At 46.3% G+C, this 19741-nt stretch overlaps 1 protein-coding gene across 7 annotated transcripts in view; it reads left to right on the forward strand.

Annotated features, from left to right (window-relative positions):
* BMAL1 (basic helix-loop-helix ARNT like 1) overlaps positions 1 to 19459 on the forward strand; it is a 108242-nt gene extending 88783 nt beyond the window's left edge. For 3 of the 7 annotated variants that reach the window (XM_020873052.2, XM_070473397.1, XM_020873053.2), the window contains 9 exons: positions 2184 to 2333; positions 4778 to 5024; positions 6364 to 6470; positions 7808 to 7958; positions 8795 to 8883; positions 10383 to 10506; positions 13520 to 13613; positions 17710 to 17812; positions 18791 to 19459. In XM_020873052.2, coding sequence (XP_020728711.1) covers positions 2184 to 2333; positions 4778 to 5024; positions 6364 to 6470; positions 7808 to 7958; positions 8795 to 8883; positions 10383 to 10506; positions 13520 to 13613; positions 17710 to 17812; positions 18791 to 18951 — 1226 coding nt within the window. In that variant the 3' untranslated portion in view covers positions 18952 to 19459. The remainder of the gene's footprint in view (positions 1 to 2183; positions 2334 to 4777; positions 5025 to 6363; positions 6471 to 7807; positions 7959 to 8794; positions 8884 to 10382; positions 10507 to 13519; positions 13614 to 17709; positions 17813 to 18790) is intronic. The other 4 variants (XM_020873056.2, XM_070473398.1, XM_020873054.2 and 1 more) reach the window with 3 other exon arrangements.
* The last annotated feature ends 282 nt before the right edge of the window (positions 19460 to 19741 follow it).

Genomic DNA, 19741 nt, shown 5'->3' on the forward strand with positions numbered 1-19741 from the left:
ACAGGAGCTCTTTGGCTAAATGGAATTATTGTATTATTTCATGTTTGTTTCTCTTCTGGTTTACATAAAGAAGGAAAAAATTCAACGTCCTAATTCGTGAGGGGAAAAACAGCCATTTTAATTTGATTCTTTCTGATTTTTAGTCAATTTTTTTTTTTTTAGGATCTAAAAATCCCCAGTTGTATGTTCCTGAGTTAAAAGGGTTCACATCAGTTTTATTTGTTCCTCCGAAAAAATCACTTCTGTGTGTCTGAGTTGTACTCAATCAGCCTCATAAGATGAAAAAGTCTAAATATGACATCTCTCTGACCAAAGTGGTTTCTCTTGAGGTTCCTCCCCTGCCACCCCAACCTGCCTCCCTGCTTCCTCGTGGCAGCAGTGGAGCACCACTCACATCCTCCCACGGCTTCCTGCACCTGCCCCTGTGCCAGCCAGAAGCTCTCTCCCGCTTCAGTCCCATGGGGAGCTCTGCACTCCAGCAGTTAAGAGCATGGACTCCAGAGTCAGAGGCAGGGCTCAAATCTTGGCTCCACCATTCACTAGCTGCATGACCTTGAGCAAGTTACTTAACCTCTCTGTGCCTCAGCTTCCTTACCTGCACAGTATTACTGATTTCATCAGGTTGTTATGATGATTTAATATGCTAAAAACATAGAGCACATTGTTTCCAGCACATAGTGAGCACAACGTTGTATTTACCTTGGCCCAGTGCCATCATAGCCTAACTAGTTTCCTGCTCCCAAGCTCTCCATTATAGTCTCTGGAAGGAAATAACCACCAGAGGAATCTCCTTTAAGTCATCCTTTTCACTAAGGCACTCCTCGTCTTCCTATAAGTACAATATAGTGCCTGCCACCTGTTGCCCTTTATAGTCTGGTCCTGCAGTTGTCTTAGTGACCGCAGGAGGAAGAGGTGAATGCTGTTTGGTCCTTGCCTCTAAGGCTGTTACCCATGTAGTCAGGGCGACGAGGAGACGGCACCGTGTATAATAGGTGCAGCCATATACGTAGTACCAGCCACAGAGAACGATGATTCATCCTCATGTGGGTGTGGGCACACGCATCATGGAGTAGGTGACAGCTCCAGGTGGGTTTGAAAAGATGAATTAATATTTGCCAGGTGATGAAGGGAGGAAAGTGGCAGAGGAAATGATTGGTGGATGGGGGCAGAAGGGTGGTGCTGGGGTTTGCTGGTGCTGCTGGAGAAAAACATGCAGCGGAGGGGGAGGGCTGGACCACACAGACCGTCTCATCTGTGAGGACACAGTGAAGGGCTGCAGGGTGGAGGAGGGGGGCAGGTTCAGATCCCCAGCTTCTGTGCTAACAAGTAGCCCATGTTTCTGTCAGGGTAACAGTCAGGCTTTTTCTCCAGAGATTCTAATTCAGTGAGTCCAAAACTAGAATTCAAACCACAAATATGAGCCACATATATGATTTTAAATTTCCTGATAGCTACATTTTAAAAAGTAAAAATAAATGCAAAACTAATTTTAATACTAACTTTTATTTAACACTAAATCCAAAAGGAAGTCTTTCCGATTTTTTTTTTTTTTTTTTGCACTAAGCCTTTGAAATCTTGGGTATATTCACATGTAGAACATGCCTGCAATTTGAAGATCCCAGTAGCTGCATGTAGCTAGTGGCTCCCACACCGGGTAGCACCGATCTAGAATGCGGCTCAAGCATCTCCAGGTTGATACAGCGTCTGGGGGTTCTGGCATCCAGCCAGGCTTGAGAACTTGAGTCAGCCCTGCTGCCTCTTTTCCATTCCAGTGTCCAATTCCCAGCCCACCTTCTGCCTCCTCTGGGAAACACCGATTGTTTCTGCCCTTTATTTGGCCCTTTTCAGTCATACACCACGTGTGGCATCAGCACCGTCCTCCTGGTGAACTGCCATTTCCCCTGCTCAGCTCCCGCTGAGAAGAGGGTGCCGTGTCTATTTCTTTATTTCCCGGAGCACCGAGTCCGTTCATCAGCAGCTGCATCCTCCGTGGTCTAGCAGCGTTGCGGGCTGACAGCGCCCCATCCGTAGAGCTTCTGTGCGGCCTGTGAGGAGGAGTGTCAGTGTCAGATCCCCGTTACAGAACAGAGGCGGGAAAGAAAAGGCTTTCTTCCAGGGCACGCTCCCCTGCCTGACAGACAACACGACCCTTGGTTTATCACGTTTTGTGTATTGATTTGCAGCTGGACTTCCAGTTAAAACAGATATAACCCCTGGGCCATCTCGATTATGTTCTGGAGCACGGCGTTCTTTCTTCTGTAGGATGAAGTGTAACAGGCCTTCAGTAAAAGTGGAAGACAAGGATTTCCCCTCCACCTGCTCCAAGAAAAAAGGTAACCATTTAAGAGTTCATTAAATCCTTTCACAGGTGAGGCTGGCTTTTCCCCAGAGGGGCACTCAGCAGGGTGTGCGCTCAGAGCAGGCGGGTCGCAGGTTTGCAGCCAGGACCTCTGTGGCCCTGCTTCTGTGAGGGCATTTGGGGAGCAGCAGGGAGGTAGAAAGCCCTGATGGAGTCATGGTGACAGATTCATGGAAAGGCTTCCTCTGTTTAAATTCTGTTTGTTTTCATGTAGTTGGGAAAGAGTATTCTCAGTCACAGTTCCCTGCTTCCCCAGCGCCTGCCAGAATTACCCTAAGTTCACCAGTGCCCACAGGTGCCTAGGAGCAGCAGACACGTCATTTCTCTTCCCTGGTGAAGTGTTTCTTTTCACCTTCCTGCCCCCCTCCCACTCTGAACTCTCCTCTGAGTTCTTTCTGTTGGTTCCTTTCCAGCCTTCTTCTCTTAAGAGGAGTAGATACATACACAATCCATAGGTAATGTCATCCACCCATGTAGCTTTCAATGACATTTATATGCCAGTAACTTCCAGGCTCATATTTCTAGCCCACACTGCTCTTTTGAACTCCAGATTTGTAAATTAACTGCTTATTTAATCTACCTGCTTGGACATCTCAAGGGCATCTCATAGGTGATGCACATAGAAGTAACCACCCAGGCTTCCTCTGGAATGTTAGTGGCAGTCCCTTGCATCTAGCTGTGTGTGCTAAGAGCCTGGGAAATACCCTCTCCCCGTTTCCCTCCCACCTGACCTAGGGTTCTAAAGTCTTGCTGCTGTGAATCGCCCCTGCAGAAGTGTGTTTGTTACTCGAGCTATCACTCGATCGAGGCTGCCCTGGATCTCATAAGTCTGTTGAAGTACCCTCCTCACACTTTCCAGCCCTTCACATGGCCAGACTGACCTTTCTAAAAGCAAATCGTTGTATCAGTCCCCTGTTTCAAACCCTTCAATGGTTCCCATTGCTCTTGCAGGAAAGTTTAAAATCTTGAATGTGACCCTGCAGTGTTCTCCGCTGACACTACTCCATAGGTCTGAGCCATGCAGACCTCTGTTTGATGCCTCCAACCCCTTTTCACTCAACCTCTGTGCACATGGTGTCACCTCTGAAGGCATTGCCTCCCTCGCCATCGGCTCCCCTCCCTGGCTCTCTGCAGACCCTCCCTCAGAGTGGACCTTGATGTCTGTCACTCAGTCCCTCCGGCCGCCTTCTGTCTGCCTGTCACACCCTGCAGGTTTTCTTTCTAACACTTGCTTCCCATTGCAGTTATGTAGTTATTTGTGCGATTATTTGTTTAAAGTACCTCTCCCCCATTAGGCTGTAAATTCCACAGAGGCGTGCCTGACTTGTTTTCCACTCTTTCCCAGTAACTAGCCCAGATCCGATGCTTGGTAAACATTCCATAAGAATGTGTCTACTGGGACTTCCCTGGCGGTCCTCCACTGCAGGAGGGGCACAGGTTTGAGCCCTGGTTGGGGAACTAAGATCCCACGCTGCCTGGCAAGGTACCGCCCCCCCAAAAAAGATATGTGTACTGTTGAAATTCATGGATGCTCCACACTTAACATGTCTCACACTGAAATCTTTTCTCCCTCTCCTCTAAAACATACTCTGTATTCTCTTCCCTGAGCCAACAATCTGTACTGGTAACCACTCAATCCGAAGAAGTTGGCCTCATCTTTATTTTCTTTTTTCATACCAAATATTTGATACTCATACCGGATCCCCAATGTTCATCTGAGAAATTCTCCTGCATCTTTTCTGCCTCTTCCTCATCTTCACAGCACTGCCATAGTACAGTCCCCGGCATATCTTGCTGTATTACTATCCTCTTCCTGGCTTTTACTGTCTTCCAGTCCCCCCCCCCGTCACTAAAGCATCCAAATCGTGATGTGATTTTGCTGTTTCCCCACCCTAAGTGCCCTTGGAAGCTCTCCATTTCCAATCTGGAAAAGGTTAACACCTTTGTGAGCAAATGATCCAAGGCCCCGACAATATGCTGCCAACCTGCCTTCCCCGCACTTACCCCCAGCAGCGCCCTTTTCACTTCACCTGCATGGAGCTCTCTGCTGTTTGCTGCACAGGATACCCCTCTGGGTCTTTGTGCCTTCTCAGCCTTTACACATTCTGGTCCTTTAGCCAGTGCTCATCCTTCCCGGCCCTCCTCCTAAACAGTTCTTCCGGGCAGCCTGCCTCTGCCCAGGGAGACTGTGCTGCTCCTTCCTTGGTGTATGTGATGCCCATTTGGTGTCATCATGGCTACGAGACACACATGACGCGGGATCATGCCTGATCTGTCTTTCTCTTTCACTTGATGCTAACTTCTGGACAGTAGGCTTTGATTTTTATATTTTCAGTCCCTCCCTACATCCCAACGCACGATAGGCTGCCTGTGCCTCCAGGCCCCAAAGCCCCACTGACATTGGACTTTGCTTTCCAGCAGATCGAAAAAGCTTCTGCACAATCCACAGCACAGGCTATCTGAAAAGCTGGCCGCCCACAAAGATGGGGCTGGATGAAGACAACGAGCCAGACAACGAGGGGTGTAATCTCAGCTGCCTTGTCGCCATCGGACGGCTGCACTCTCACATGCTTCCACAGCCGGCAAACGGGGAAATCAGGGTGAAATCAATGGAGTATGTCTCCCGGCACGCGATAGATGGGAAGTTTGTTTTTGTAGACCAGAGGTGAGAGTCTGCACGTTACCCTTGGACAGTCTGGCAGCAGATTTTCAACCCTGAGTAAAGCAGAGCAGACTGGCTGTCTTTCATAAGGACAGAGAGGAGGAAGTGATGGGTGGATCTGCTGAAAAATGAAACCTAGTGGGTTATCATCATAAATACAGAGATTTTCTCCATGTCATTCTTTGGCAGGTAGAGACAGTGAAGTGGGGTGGCTTGATGTCCGTGGCTAAAAGAGAAATAAGAGACATAGCATGCTATCTGAATCTATGGAGTGTTTCATTAATTACTGTGAATTCTGGGATATGGGACTTAGAAAAGATTATCTAGTCTTGAGTTATCAATACAGTAGTCATTGGCTATAGTAACCCCATGTGGCAATTTAATTTAACCAATTAAAATTAAATAAAATGTGAAATTAAATTCCCCCAGCTCACTAACAACATTTCAGGTATTAGTAGTCACATGTGGCTTCCCTGGTGGCTCAGCTATAAAGAATCTGCCTGCCAATGCAGGAGACACGGGTTCAATCCATGGGTCAGGAAGACCCCCCTGGAGAGGGAAATGGCAGCCCACTCCAGTATTCTTGCCTGGGAAATCCCATGGACAGAGGAGCCTGGTGGGCTGCAGTCCATGGGGTCACAAAGGATTGGATACAAGTTAGTGACTAAACAGCAGCAGCAGTGGCTAGTGGTACCTGAATGGAACATTTCTGTCTTCACAGAAAGTTCTGCTGGCAGCACTGATCTAGTCCAGTCTCTTTCTTTATGGGTGATAAACTGAGGCTCAGCCTGAAGAGCAGCCCCCTCCAAGATTCGTAACTCATTGGCAGTAGACCTGGACTAAGAACCCAAATTTCCACTGCTCTCTGCTGCCTCCTTACAAGTATCCACAGGCTAGTAGTTTTTGTGGCTACTGGAAATAGCCAGCCACTAAATACTAGAAAAGGAGGCAGTTACTTCTCAAGGTCCCTGTGGGCCCCACAACGGGCTTCTGGTCACTCTGATAAAAAGCAGGCAGTAAATTGGAGAAGCTTTGATCTGGAGTTTAGAGTCCTACTACTTTTTTTAATCTAAAACAGTTACTACTTTTAAACCTAAAATTTGATGTCTTGTGCTAACAGCTCCTCTGAAAGTCTTTGCTTTCTCTCTCTGTTTTTGTAACCCCGATTAAAGTCAGCTTCATGAGAAAGAACAAAACCCATGTAATAAGCCCTCTGAACTCACCCAGCTTTGACCTTGTTTTCATTGGCTGTAGCAGGAGTCATCCACTGCAGAGATGCTGTTAGTTGTCTGAATGATTTTTTCTTTTTTAAAAAAAAAAAAAAATTTTTTTCCCCTTTTAGGGCAACAGCTATTTTGGCATATTTACCACAAGAACTTCTAGGCACGTCGTGTTATGAGTATTTCCATCAAGACGACATAGGACATCTCGCAGAATGTCATAGGCAGGGTAAGCTGCTGGGCTGTACACCAAGGCTTAAGTTTCAAGTGTCCCCCTGCTTCTAGACATGTCATGGACCCTTGCAGAGCAATCTGCCCCCGTGAGGTGGGAGTCAGCCAGCCCAGGGACCTGCAGGCCAGACCGTCTGGGAGGAGAGGATGCTGCTCCTGCCCCCAGGCCCCCTCTACCCCCTTCCAGATAACCCCCCACCCCAGCTGCCTAGCAGATCTCTACGCAGGCCGGGGCAATTTCTGGAAGGCATCTCTGGTTCAGAGGGTTTCCCTGGACTATGTAAAGATTTAGTATGGCCCAAGCAGATCTAATTTTCTACAAACCCCTGTACCGCCTCCTGCATTTTCCTCTTGGTTAATGGTGCAGCTACATACATGGCCTCCTGAGACAGTAGCCTCCTTTACTCTTTGCTCCATCAGAACTGTTCATTCACCTCAGCCATGCATCTCCAAAGAGGCCCCTTTCTGCCAACCCCCTGGTGCAGTCCTGGTACCCACCTGATAATTGTGATGGACTTGCCTCTGACCCACCAATCCATCCTCCACTGCTGTCCTGCTTAGGCTCTGACAGGCTGAGCCTGATAGCCCACGTCTCTACTCAGAGCCCCCTGCCTAGTCACCTCTGACAGATGCTCAAGACCCTTCACGTCCCGGCGCTGAGCCACCTCCCCAGCTTCACCTCCCTACCTGATCCCTGCCCGCAGTGGCCTTGTCCTCCAGACATACTGACGTCTTACCATCCCCTCCCCCGCCCCACGCCCTGCCACTCCTCAGGCAGCACTGGGTTCTTCCCTCCTTCCTTTTGGCAGACTTGTATTCACCCCTGAAGGCTCTGATCTCCTCTGCGTAGCTGTCCCTCATTCCTCTCCTGAGGGGCAAGTCATATCCTGTCTCCTCTTTTATCTCTAGTACCTGGCGCATGAAGCATACTTGCTACATGTTTGTTACATGAAAGAATGAGGTTTCCATGGGTGAGATGCTGTCTGAATCAGGATGTCCTCTGGACATCTGGCTTTGTGATGGGGAGATAACGTGGTCCCTGTGGATCGTGCCTTCTTGTGTGGCGTTCACTTCATAGATGAATCCAGTTAAATGTCTAGAATGCACTGTTATTTCCTTCATTTCATACACTCTGAAGGAACAGTGACAGGTTCACAACCAAATTGGAAGGCTCAGAATCAGGGCCTCAGAAACATCCTCTTCTCTGAGGTGCCACCTCCCATGGCTTATTAAAGAGGGGATGGCCTTGGAGCCTGAGCACATTTAGGATTTGGTTATAGCTTAATGCATTGTTCTGCGGGAACAATAATGTTCATGGTTTCTTTGTATTATCAGTTTTACAGACAAGAGAAAAAATTACCACTAACTGCTACAAGTTTAAAATCAAAGATGGTTCTTTCATCACACTACGGAGTCGGTGGTTCAGTTTCATGAACCCTTGGACCAAGGAAGTAGAGTACATTGTCTCCACCAACACCGTTGTTTTGTAAGTGTCTTTCCTATTTCAGAAGCTCCCTTGCTTCAAGGAGAAATGCCTTGGGCCCCTTACCTGGAAAAGGGGATACAGGCAACAACCAGTATCCCATCCTTTACTGTCATCTTGCTAGTATCCTGTGAAGCCTCAGGACTGGCAGAAGCCAGAAGGTGGTTAACAAAGGAGATGCTTCAGTACTCAGAACTCTCAGGCCCCCAGCTGCTGGAAAGGCTCTCGGAGACGGCAGCCTTTCCTTCACGACAAAGCAGCCAGCCTTTGAGTTCTGCAGGCCTGGCGTCCATTGGTGTCGCTATGGAGGGAAGGGTTGATAACCCTTAAAAGGCTCACCAGCCCATAGGGTCCTTGGCGGAGGAGGGGTGGGGATCTGTGCCCCCCCAGGCTGGTGGCCTGAGCACTCACCACTGCCAGAATGACGCCTCAAAGGCTGCCGCCTGCTGGGTGAGCAGGGAAGGGAAGGCCCCCACCCTGCCGCCTGCTCCCCACATCTCCTTCTTGGTGATGTGCAACCCCCCACCCGTAGGTAGAGCTGACTGAGGGGCTGGGGTCGGTGCCTTGCCGGCTGCCCGGAGAGGAGCCTCGTGGCAGCGGCAGTGGCTGCTGCATCACCATCCCCGCTGGACCGCACCCTGCGTGTGCTAGGAAGGCCGGAGCCCCGGACACCGTCCGCCGTGTTCTCTGACAGCGAGGAGACCCGCTGAGCCACTCAGACACTTGGTTTTCTGGCCTGTCCAGGTCCAGAGTGGACACTGGACACCTTGGCCAAGGTGAAAGGTGCACAGCTCTGGGCAGGCCTGACTCACGTTTCTTTGTTGCTGGGATGTTCACAGAGCCAACGTCCTGGAAGGCGGGGACCCCAGCTTCCCGCAGCTCACAGCGTCCCCCCACAGCATGGACAGCATGCTGCCCTCTGGAGAAGGTAACTATGTGCCACCGGGGCGCTGGGGCTTGCCCGTGAGGAGCTGCTTGTGGCCACCACCCCCCACCCCCGTGTTTGGGCTCCCCGGCCACCATATTCTGTGGAACGAGGAGGGGGGCCTCGCGAGAGTGATCACAAAGGACCCTGCCATCTCGCTTCCTCTGTTGAGCTTGAAATACTGGGAACTTGGTCTTGCCTTTCCTGAGGCTGCCTGGACCCCGGAAGCCCGTGAAATGGCCAGCACCTTGCTGCGTGTGCTGTCCTCCCACGGTGTTGCCCAGCAGCTGTGATGTGAAGGGCTCTTCAGTCACGGCCACTGGCTCCTGAGGTGGGAGGAGGGTGTCTGTCAGCACCGCGGGGTGAGCCGTGCTGGGCCCCCTCCCCTAACCCGGCCTTGGCCGCCGCTCTGTGCCCCCGACTCCTTCCTGGGCCTGCCGCCGCTTGCATGGCTTCAGTCCCCATCTCTTCGTCGAGTCCTACATTCACTCCCTCCAGGCCTGTTCCTCCAGCTGCCTCCTGGAGTCCCAAAGGAGGCACCTATAACTCCGCACGTCCACGTCGGTTTTCCGCACAACAGCAGCCCCCCACCCCCAACCTGGCTGGTTAAGCCGGAAACCATGACTCCTACCTCTCTCCCATTACATGGAAACACGAAATCCTGCCCCTTCTACCTTTAAACCTCCCCATTGCCACCTTCCCCATCTGTTGCCTGGATTACTGCAGGTAACTCCCCAGCCCTCATCTCACACTCCCCACTCTGTGCCCCGTCCCCCACTGCAGTTCGCTGTGCGGTGACCTCAGTGACTTGCATCTGAGTCGGTCCTTTGGCACTGCTTATCCCCTGTGGGTACGGCTCAAATCTGTTAGCGTGGCGTCCAAGGCCCTTCCTGGTCCGGCTGGTAGCTGCTTCTCCGTTTCATCACTCAGTTACTCCTCCACCATCACTGCACTGAGTTTCTTGGCATCATCTCCCAAGCTGTGCCCTCCTCGGCACTCTGGTGTACACCGGCGGCTGTGCCCGGAACACTTTCCCTTCCTTTCCTCTCTGCCCCCCTGATAACGTGCTCCTCTCACGAGACCCAGCTCAGAGTTAGTCTCCTCCAGGAAATGGCACCTGACCCCGGATGCCTGGTGCCGCCCTGCCAGACTTAGCACAGTGCGCTCCAGCCCTTGTTTGTCTTATGTGTCTCCTTAGACTGTGAGCTCCTTGAGGGCAGGTATGCGGACCTAATCTCTGTGCCCCTGGCCTGCAGCACAGTGGTGTTCAGTAAATGTATGTGGCATGCATGAGTAATTAGAGGCTATGTATCAGCATGTCTGATCCTGGAAGGAAACATGAGCTTTTTCCTGCTGGAATGCCCTTTCCTGAAAAGCCATGGCTCTCATGTCCTCTGGGCACAACCCTAAAGTTGAACTTCAAGTGGATCATGGGAAGAACTGGTTTTAATTCAACACGTAATGGCGTCTTCTCCCTCGGTTTTCCCCTTTCCCACTCTCAGATTCCTCTGTTGTAGGTGGCCCGAAGAGGACCCACCCCACTGTTCCAGGGATTCCAGGGGGAACCAGGGCTGGGGCAGGAAAAATAGGTCGCATGATTGCTGAGGAAATCATGGAAATCCACAGGCAAGTAGCACCTAGCTGTTCGCTTAAACCAGTGTTCATGCTGTGGCATTTTGCCCCCCGGGGGACGATTTGTTGATGTCTGGAGACATTTCTGGTTGTCACAGCTGAGTGGGAGGTTGCTGCTAAACATCCAAGGGAGAGAGGACAGGGATGCTGCTTGTTAAACATCCTACAGTACGCTGGACAGCCCTCCCAACCCCTGCCCCCTGAGAGAGAATTTTTCAGTCCAAAATGTCAGGAGTGTCGGGATTAAGAAGAAGTGCCTTTAAATAAAGAAGCTGAACCTGAATAGGTCAGCGCTAAAGGGAACCCTGGGAGGCCCAGCTTGCTTATTACTTTGTGTAGGACCCAAGGAGCTTCCCAGCGGATAGATGAGCACTGACATCACAGGACTGCAGAAGCAGACTGTGAACTGCCATGATCCCAGCCTAACACTTCCGGTCAAAAAGCTGCCTAGGATTAGTAATAGAGGCCAAGATAATCAGCTCCTAATAGAAACTTGCGTGGGTGGGCCTTCTTTTGCATATGAGAAGCTCAAGCAGTTTACCTGAGTCCTGGGCCTCTGTTCAGGAGAGTCACTCAACTCCTTGGACTCTGTTGACTTAAACCATAAAAGGAAGGCAATTATCTGTCTCCCCCAGATTGCTCTAGGACTGTGAGAGAACTCAGGAAAGTTCCTAGAACTGATATGTTGGTGTCATGTAGCGACAGAGACTGACAAGTGGTGAGTGCTCAAAAATTGTTAATTAAACCTAAGTCTTTAAGAGCAGTCATTGAGTGGGAAGCAGTAATTATAAGTCCATTTGAATTTAGAGAATGGAGAGGGTGGAAACCAGGTCCTTGGGAATGCAAACTTAATGGGACTTAATCAAAGGATCCCTGCTGCCACTGGATTGATTCTCTGAGGAGAAAGGGAAGCTGGCCTTGTTTTCTCATTGGCCACAGAGGGGCTCTCATCCCAGTGGGTAGCACAGTTCTGCTCCAGCCCTTCAGGAAGGACGGATGTGGCTGCTTGTCTGTTTCAGGAAGGAGATGTGGGAGGGTGGGGGGCGGTGTGCAGTGATAATGTGGTGCTGATCAGCCACTGTGTGCATACCCAGTGCTTTGCTTGAAACAATCCAAGAATAGTATAAAACAGCCCTTGAATCTTTGCGAAGCCTATTTTCTTCATGATAAAAGCAAAAACGAAGATTCCTTGGGCATAAGCAAACAAGGGAGGAAGGGTTTGAACTTGGCTTTAGCTGAGTTTTGTGATGAAGGTGTACATTCCTTCTAAAAAGACAGCCACGCGCTCGAGTGGGCATGTGAGTGGCATATTCAGGATTAAAAGAAAAAAAAGCAGGCCACACGCCTGGGCAGCTTCTTTGTAGGAAAGAACCACAGAGCCGTGATGGGAGAGTCCTAAGGGTTCTCAGAAATGATGCTGAGAAGTTGAGACGGGAAGAAAATGTTAAGACCCCGTGCGTTGTAGAGTGCTGAGCAGTGTGTTCATAAGCCTCGAAGCTGGATCGGAATAGGGAGAGATGAAGCTGAGCATGCTTATGACTCAAAATGAGGCCCACTCTAGAGCGATAACTGTGTTGGAAAGAGAAATCAGTCATTTAAGGACTAGATATTGAAGATGAAATAAGTAATGATGAAAAAGCAATTCCAAGATAGGGAAACTGGGGCGATAGTGGTTCCACAGGTGTAGGTAGGGAAAAGTAGGAGACATTCAATAATTTTTTCTATAAGCAATTAGTAGTCATCTGTGTGAGTGAAGAATACCTGGTATATAGTTGTAGCCTGCCTTTGAGGAGCTTATGGTCCAGAGGGGAGAGAGAGATCTTGTTTACTCAGAAATTACAGAACTATGGAGAAGGAAATGGCAACCCACTCCAGTATTCTTGCCTGGAAAATCCCATGGCTATAGTCCATGGGGTCATAAAGAGTCAGACGCGACTGAGCGACTTCACTTTGTGAGTGTTGTGTAAGAAGAAACGAATTATTCTGAAGCAATCTGAACTTTTTAAATAGGATCCCAAACCTAGGGTCTGTGGACCCCTCAGGTACATGCATATTTCTGCAGAGACTAGAAAGGGTAGAAACCTTCTAAAGCTTAAAAAGAAAAAAATTACAGAACTAGGCAGTACAGCCAAGAGCCAAGTCTCCTGGGCAGTGGAGGGGTCCCAGGGTCACCCAGAAGCTGCATTCATTCATCCATGTAGGTGCTAAGAGCCTGGTAGTCACAGCTGCCACTCAAGTCTCCCTTAAACTCTAGCTGTGGTGCCCTGTCGTGCTTTCCCTTCCTGAGGTTCTTCAACTTGACAAGAGTTTATGTGGATTTATATTCTAAGTCTTTGCCTCTGTAAACCTACTATGCTGAGAAATAAGCTAGCTGAGAAGGGCTTGAACCTTTTTTCATCACCTGTTTCCCTAGACGATGACGGCTATGACTGTAAGACTAGTTTCTAGGTGTGGCTGAGCTGCCCCAGCACCCTCCTTCTGAGCATTCACTAGCCAAGCAGTGTTTTGTGGGTTAGAGGATAAATCATTTGCTGTGGAGTCTAGTTCATCTATCAGAGATACAGGTTGGACTTCTAAAGTTCTACCAATCCACTCTGAGATCTGGCTGTGAGGAAATTGACCACCTACTTGAAATTCACAAACCTGAAATCTAAACCTTAATCCAAGGGCTTTGTCAGTGATAAGCTTGCCTCCAGGATTTTCTAGGTCAGGTGCCAATGGGATAAATCCAGCTTATCACCTATACATAAAGTTTTATTGGAACACAGCTACACCCATTCGTTTGCATATGATCGTGGCTTTTTTTTTCCAGCTATAGTGGCAGAGTTCAGTAGTTGTGACAGAGGCCATATAGCCTACAGAGCCTAAAATAATTACTCTCCTACCCTTTACTGAAGGCTTGCCAATCCCTATTCTAGATCTTCTGACCTCCATCCCTCATCAAAACACACACACTCCACTGAAGAAAAGGAAAGGCAATGTAACTAACTCCTCTTTTCTCTGACAGGATAAGAGGGTCATCGCCTTCCAGCTGTGGCTCCAGCCCATTGAACATCACAAGTACACCTCCCCCTGATGCCTCTTCTCCAGGAGGCAAGAAGGTAGGGCTGATGACTCTTAGACTAAGGCCCTTCTTCATGTAGAGAGCTCTTGCCCAAGTTCTGAAATACTGGAAGTGGAAGTATGTTAATTGTGGTTGCTGAAACAAGTAGGACCCTTTTTTCCTCCTTGAAGTAACTGCATCTGTGTTAGGTGAGGCCCAAAGCACCCCAGTGGACTAGGGAGGCTTGCTGACATCCTTAGAGGGTTTATCCTGTGTGAGCAGAGGCAGGCAGAAAGAGACTGTAAGGATTGGAGAGCTGTTAGTCCATTGCATGGAAGGAGGAATTCAAGAGCTCCCATGAAGGAAGGATTCACCGGTATGTAAAACTACCTATTCTCTGCCAGGGATCTTTAAGGGAGGAAGTATCATTAGTGTCGAGCGCAGGCCCTGGAAACAGTGGTACCAGCGGTGCTTTGGAAGGCAAGTCATGCCTGTGCAGCTGCAGAATACTTAGGATTGCCTGGTTTTCTCTGATGGGACAGCGTTAAGTACAAGTAGTTTATCTGTTGACAGCCCTAATGAAGAACTGACCAGAAGACTACACTATAGTCTCAGAAACCAATAATCTGTTTTCATTTTTGGAGCTGAGAATTTGTAAGCCTAGGCCAATGTTAATTGTAAATCATAAATCTATTTATAGTGTCTGATGTTAACATAGGTTAGGATGACCCAGATGGCTAGCATCTTGAGACATAAAGTCTTCCTTCCCCTATCTCCCAAAACATAGACACAGGGAAAGAATTTACCCAGATTGGACTCCTAAGGCACAAACTGTATCAAAAGCAGGGCATGGGTTTTCAAAACTTGGCTTCTTAGAGGCTCAGGTTATCAGGAGCTGTGGTGCTGCCAGGTAGGGTGGAGCTGGGGAGGGGGCCAGCTGATGAGAAAGATATGGTCAGGACTCCTGCTTCTACCAGGGTAGCTTTATTTCTGTTTAATGATGTGCGAGTCTTCCATAAAAATTTTTATTTGGAATAAGGTTTGAAAGCCATTAATGGGGAAGAGCACATTTAGAAAAGAGACCTGGGTTTGAAGCCTGCCTTTGCCATGCACTGGTGTGTGGCCTTGTATAATTTTTTTTAAGCCCTTGATTTCTCTATAATGAGGCTAATAATAGGCTAGGGCAGCCAGCATCTTTGCACATGAAGTCCTGTTATGAGAAGAATATATGTGGAAGTGCCTGGTTGGTAATGACTTGAGTATAGCATCCGTAGATGAAGTCTGGCCTGGGCACAGCCCTCCCCACTGCTCACAGGCTGAGCTCTTAGCCGTGTTTTGTTATACTGCTAGGTCCTTCTTCCATACTGGATCCACCATCTTAGTGTGGTATCCTTTTCTCTGGGTCTCAATTCAACTTGTAGGCACTTGACTTTCTGGTATTACCAAGAATCCCACTATTCTATTTTGGAAGGTCATCACTTCAGTGCTTAAATATTATTCAGACAACTTTCATATACAGTCTCTCATTTTATTCTCACAACCTCATAGGTGGCAAAATCCAGGCTACCAAATGGTATATGACTAGCCCAGAATTTAATAAGTATGGCCCCAAACTAAATTCAGGTCTCTTGACTTCTGATTCTTTTCACACCAACAACTGCCAGAGATGTGAATGTATATTGTACATCACAGAGCCCAAGTATTTTTGAGGCATTTATGGAAAATGTTTCCTTTTCTTTGGGCTTATAAAAGTGGATCTGAGAAGAAATTCTGAATGTATTCTGAGTCAGTAGCAGCAGAACTTATAAGAAGGGCATCTAAACAAGACAGAGTTTAAAAAGACAGCATTAACTAGTATACCAAAGTCACGAGAGTAAAGGTGGCCCCGGGGTCCCAACACTTCCCAGTCACTTTCAAACTTGGCAGGTCCAAAAATGAGTCATTTAGCCTGCCAGTTGTTTTAATTAGTGTCAAGCTAAAAGTAGGAAGGTTAGTGAGCTTCAGATTCCAGGCGATTCTGGACATCTAGAGGCACCAAGGCAGGGTTGGATAAAGCCAAATTTCCCTGAACATCATCTATGGTCTTCTGGTGGGGGTAATGGAGAGGGGAATCTTTTCAGGGGTCTGTGTGGTCAGAAGTATTTTCATAGCAATGCTAAAAGTTTTTTGTGATTGTGCTGTTATGTGAATTGACAGTGCAAAAGCAATGTTGTATAAAACTGCTGGTGCTTTTGCAAAAAAAAAATCAAGCTTGTAAGCACCAAACTGTACTGACAGTCACTGCATTTCACCACCATATACTCGCAATAAAAAAACAATAAATTTAAAAGCCAGTTTCATTTAAGAATGTCCTTAATAAAGCAGTAAAATAATTTTATAAAATCCTTGAGTAAATCTTTTTAATAGTTAAAGAATGAGACATGTGCTTAAAGCACTTATGCTGCACACAAAGTATGATGGTTGTCTCAAGAAAAAGCACTTGTGTGACAGTTTAAGTTTTAAACTGAACCAATCACTTTTTTCACAGGACACCATTTTTACTATTGCAAACTATGGTTTTTCAGACTTGGGCATTTAGTATATATTTTCTTGAAAATGAGTGCACCTGCAACTTCAAGGAAAAACAACTGACAAGTGATAACATTTTAGCTTTCAAGCAAAAGTTAGAATTTGGGGGAAAACTTGTATCTGCTGCTTTGAGCTCAACTGCTTGCCAAAACTTAAGATATTTCTGATCATAGATAATATTAACAGTGGTGATGTTTTATGTTATACAATGAAGTGTGTCAACATTTGGAAGATCTGCATAACTCAGTAAACCAATATTTTCCAAATGACCAATATATTTCAGAATCGTGCGAAGGTAAAAAAGATCCATCCCAAATACCAATATATACCAATGGATTTTTACAGAGTACCAAAATTTCATTGATACGGTTTCAGATTCCACATTGTGCCTTATCTTTAAGAAACCTCCACCTGCTGAGTTCTGATGTAATATCAAAGAATAATACCATGGTTATTTGAAAAGGCCATTAAAGTACCTCCCTTTTCCAACTGCCTGTTAATGAGAGGTCAGATTTTCTTCAGATATGTACTTCAGACAGCCTATCTAAACAGATTGAGTGGAGAAGCAAGTGAGAATCCAATTAAGTTCTGTTAAGCTAGACATTCAACTTGCAAAATAAATAAATATATATATATAGATAAAATGATACTTCCAACTTTTATTTTGGAAAATAGTTTTTTCATTAAAATGCTATTCATGTTCATGTGTAATAAGTTTATTATAATCTTTAGTGGTTTTAACTTCAGATATAGTAATACTGTTAAATATAGCCTATATAAACAAAAGTTCTTTGGAGTGCCTAATCGTTTTTAGAGTGTCAAGTTTTTCAACACTTTTTCAGAAAGTTGAACTGTGGAGATAAAGTTGTAGTGCCATCTATTGGCAAGGCCTGGAATCACTGCCTCTCCTGAAATCTAGATGCTGCCAAACAGTATCCTCACCCACATCCAGATACTTCTCATGGGAGGGTGAAGGGAGTAGACAGTTGAGGGAAGACAAGAGTTCTTCTACTGAGGAGTGGTAATAATATTCAGTATTTCTCAGTAGCCTCTCTCAGAGCTTAAACCACTGGTTACTAATGTTGGCCCCTGTGGGACAACGAATGATGATGAACTTGTAGTGTTTTGTTGTTCATTTGTGACTCCTCAAAGCTGTGTCTCTTCCCAGTATAACAACCCTTTCTTACTGATTCTTCAGCAGTATCTGTTGCTATAAGGAATCTTACTCCCTTACAGGGGAGGGGCCCTGCCCACCTGAGTTCATTGAGATTTAGTCCTTGGCCTTAAAGGACCATGTGAACAGCATGATCCAAGGTAATGAATGCTCTACGGATTTTATTCGGCCTTTAAATTGCTTGTGTGGGCTGAATCAAGTAAAGAGGATACTGGTTTGGGGGAGAGATTTCCTCCTTACTGTGACCATTCCTAATAGTCTCTGGTATGAAATCATCCAGTAAGAAACCAAAGCCACCTGAAGCTTTTTCTCCTCACCTTCCACTTTTCAACACAATTCATTTTCTTGGTGACACTGCATAAAATACCGATTGAAACTGTTGATGACACGAAAACTTCACTTTTGTTTGTAGATTTTAAATGGAGGGACTCCAGACATTCCTTCCAGTGGCCTACTACCAGGGCAGGCTCAGGAGAATCCAGGCTATCCATATTCTGATAGTTCTTCTATTCTTGGTAAGTAGCATTATTATCTCTATGGCAGTGAGCTTGCAAAAAACATCTGGCATGATGTCAGTTTTAAGAACTGAACGTACAAATCAGTTCTAGGTAAACTTGTTAAGAACAAAGTAAAGGTTTAAAATTTATTTAAATCTTTACTACAAAGTTAAGTTTAATGGTTGGGTTCTGGTGGGGGTCCAGGTGTCTCTCTGGAATTCAAGAGGGGTTTCCAGCAGTCTGGACACAGGCTTTCTCCTATTATGTGTAGGATTATGTGTGGAACATAATCTCTTCAGAGGGAGAGCTCATGGAGGTTCAGAGAGAACCTAAAAGGGTGATCAAAAAGCATTTCAGAGGGTATTGAAAGTCACCAAGCAATGAAGAGTTTGCTTCTCCCACACTACCAATCTTTTTCTCTACTTCTCTTTCTAGATCTTTTCCCCCTAATCTCTGAAAGTCACTCAGTCATGTCCGACTCTGCGACCCTGTGGACTATATAGTCCATGGAATTCTCTAGGCCAGAATACTGGAGTGGGTAGCCTTTCCCTTCTCCAGGGGATCCTCCCAACCCAGGGATTGAACTCAGGTCTCCTGCATTTCAAGCGGATTCTTTACCAGCTGAGTCACAAGGGAAGCCCAGGAATACTGGAGGGGGTAGCCTCTCCCTTATGCAGTGAATCTTCCTGACCCAGGAATCAAACCGGGTCTCCTGCATGGTTTTCCTTCTTTAATTCCCTCCTTATAACTGGTTATCTCAGAATATTAAAATGAGGTCAATTCATACTTTTAATCTTTATTGAATTTTAAGTTGTTCCTTCTTAAAAAGTTGGGTCTTCCATCTGAAAAACACAAATATTTTTAAAAAAAAATGGCAAAGCAGCCTTCTTGCCCTACTGTTAAGTTTAACTTTCTTATTAAAAGTGTACTTAGGAACTGCTTACTAAAGTTAACCATGCTTTGGTATCACTTATCAGTCTTTATCTCCTCCCACAGGTGAAAACCCTCACATAGGCATAGACATGATAGACAACGATCAAGGCTCAAGTAGTCCCAGTAATGATGAAGCAGCAATGGCTGTCATAATGAGCCTCTTGGAAGCAGATGCTGGGCTTGGTGGCCCTGTTGACTTTAGCGACTTGCCATGGCCGCTGTAAACACTATATGTTGCTTTGGCGACAGCTACAGTATCAAAGTGCATTACTGATGGAGTTATACAGTCTGTGAAGCTTACTGGATAAGGAGAGAACAGCTTTTATGTACTGTCTTCATAAAAGCCATCTCAGAGCCATTGATACAAGTCAATCTTAACTATGTGTAACTTCAGAAAAAGTGGAACTAAAGCCTGCTCCAGTGTTTCCTCATCATTGATTATTGGGCTAGCTGTGGATAGCTTGCATTAATTGTATATTTTGGATTCTGTTTGTGTTGAATTTTTTAATCATTGTGCACAGAAGCATCATTGGTAGCTTTTATATGCAAATGGTCATTTCAGATGTATGGTGTTTTTACACTACAAAGAAGTTCCCCATGTGGATATTTCTTATACTAATTGTATCATAAAACCGTTTATTCTTCCTTGTAAGAATCCTTTACTATAAATATGGGTTAAAGTATAATGTATTAGTTAAATATTTTTAATAAATGTTTCCCTTGTTCTATAAATATTGTTCACATTTCAAATAATTAAGGAAAAAATGCTATAGGGCTAGATCATTGATTTTCCATGGTGGGTGTTTTATGGATGATCCACACCAAAAACATTTACAGTGCCTTTCTGGTCTTCATAAAAATTCTAGGACATACATAATTTTCCTTTGTCACTTGTTTAGCTGTACTATAATTTTAGTTTCTGTGAGAACAAAGATATTACTGCTTAAACACAAATGTCAAGACCTCTGAAATTAGAAACTCAAGATTAGACAGAACAAACTGGCTTCTCTAATA

Source organism: Odocoileus virginianus, chromosome 10, assembly GCF_023699985.2.
Source record: "Odocoileus virginianus isolate 20LAN1187 ecotype Illinois chromosome 10, Ovbor_1.2, whole genome shotgun sequence".
Taxonomy (NCBI): domain Eukaryota; kingdom Metazoa; phylum Chordata; class Mammalia; order Artiodactyla; family Cervidae; genus Odocoileus; species Odocoileus virginianus.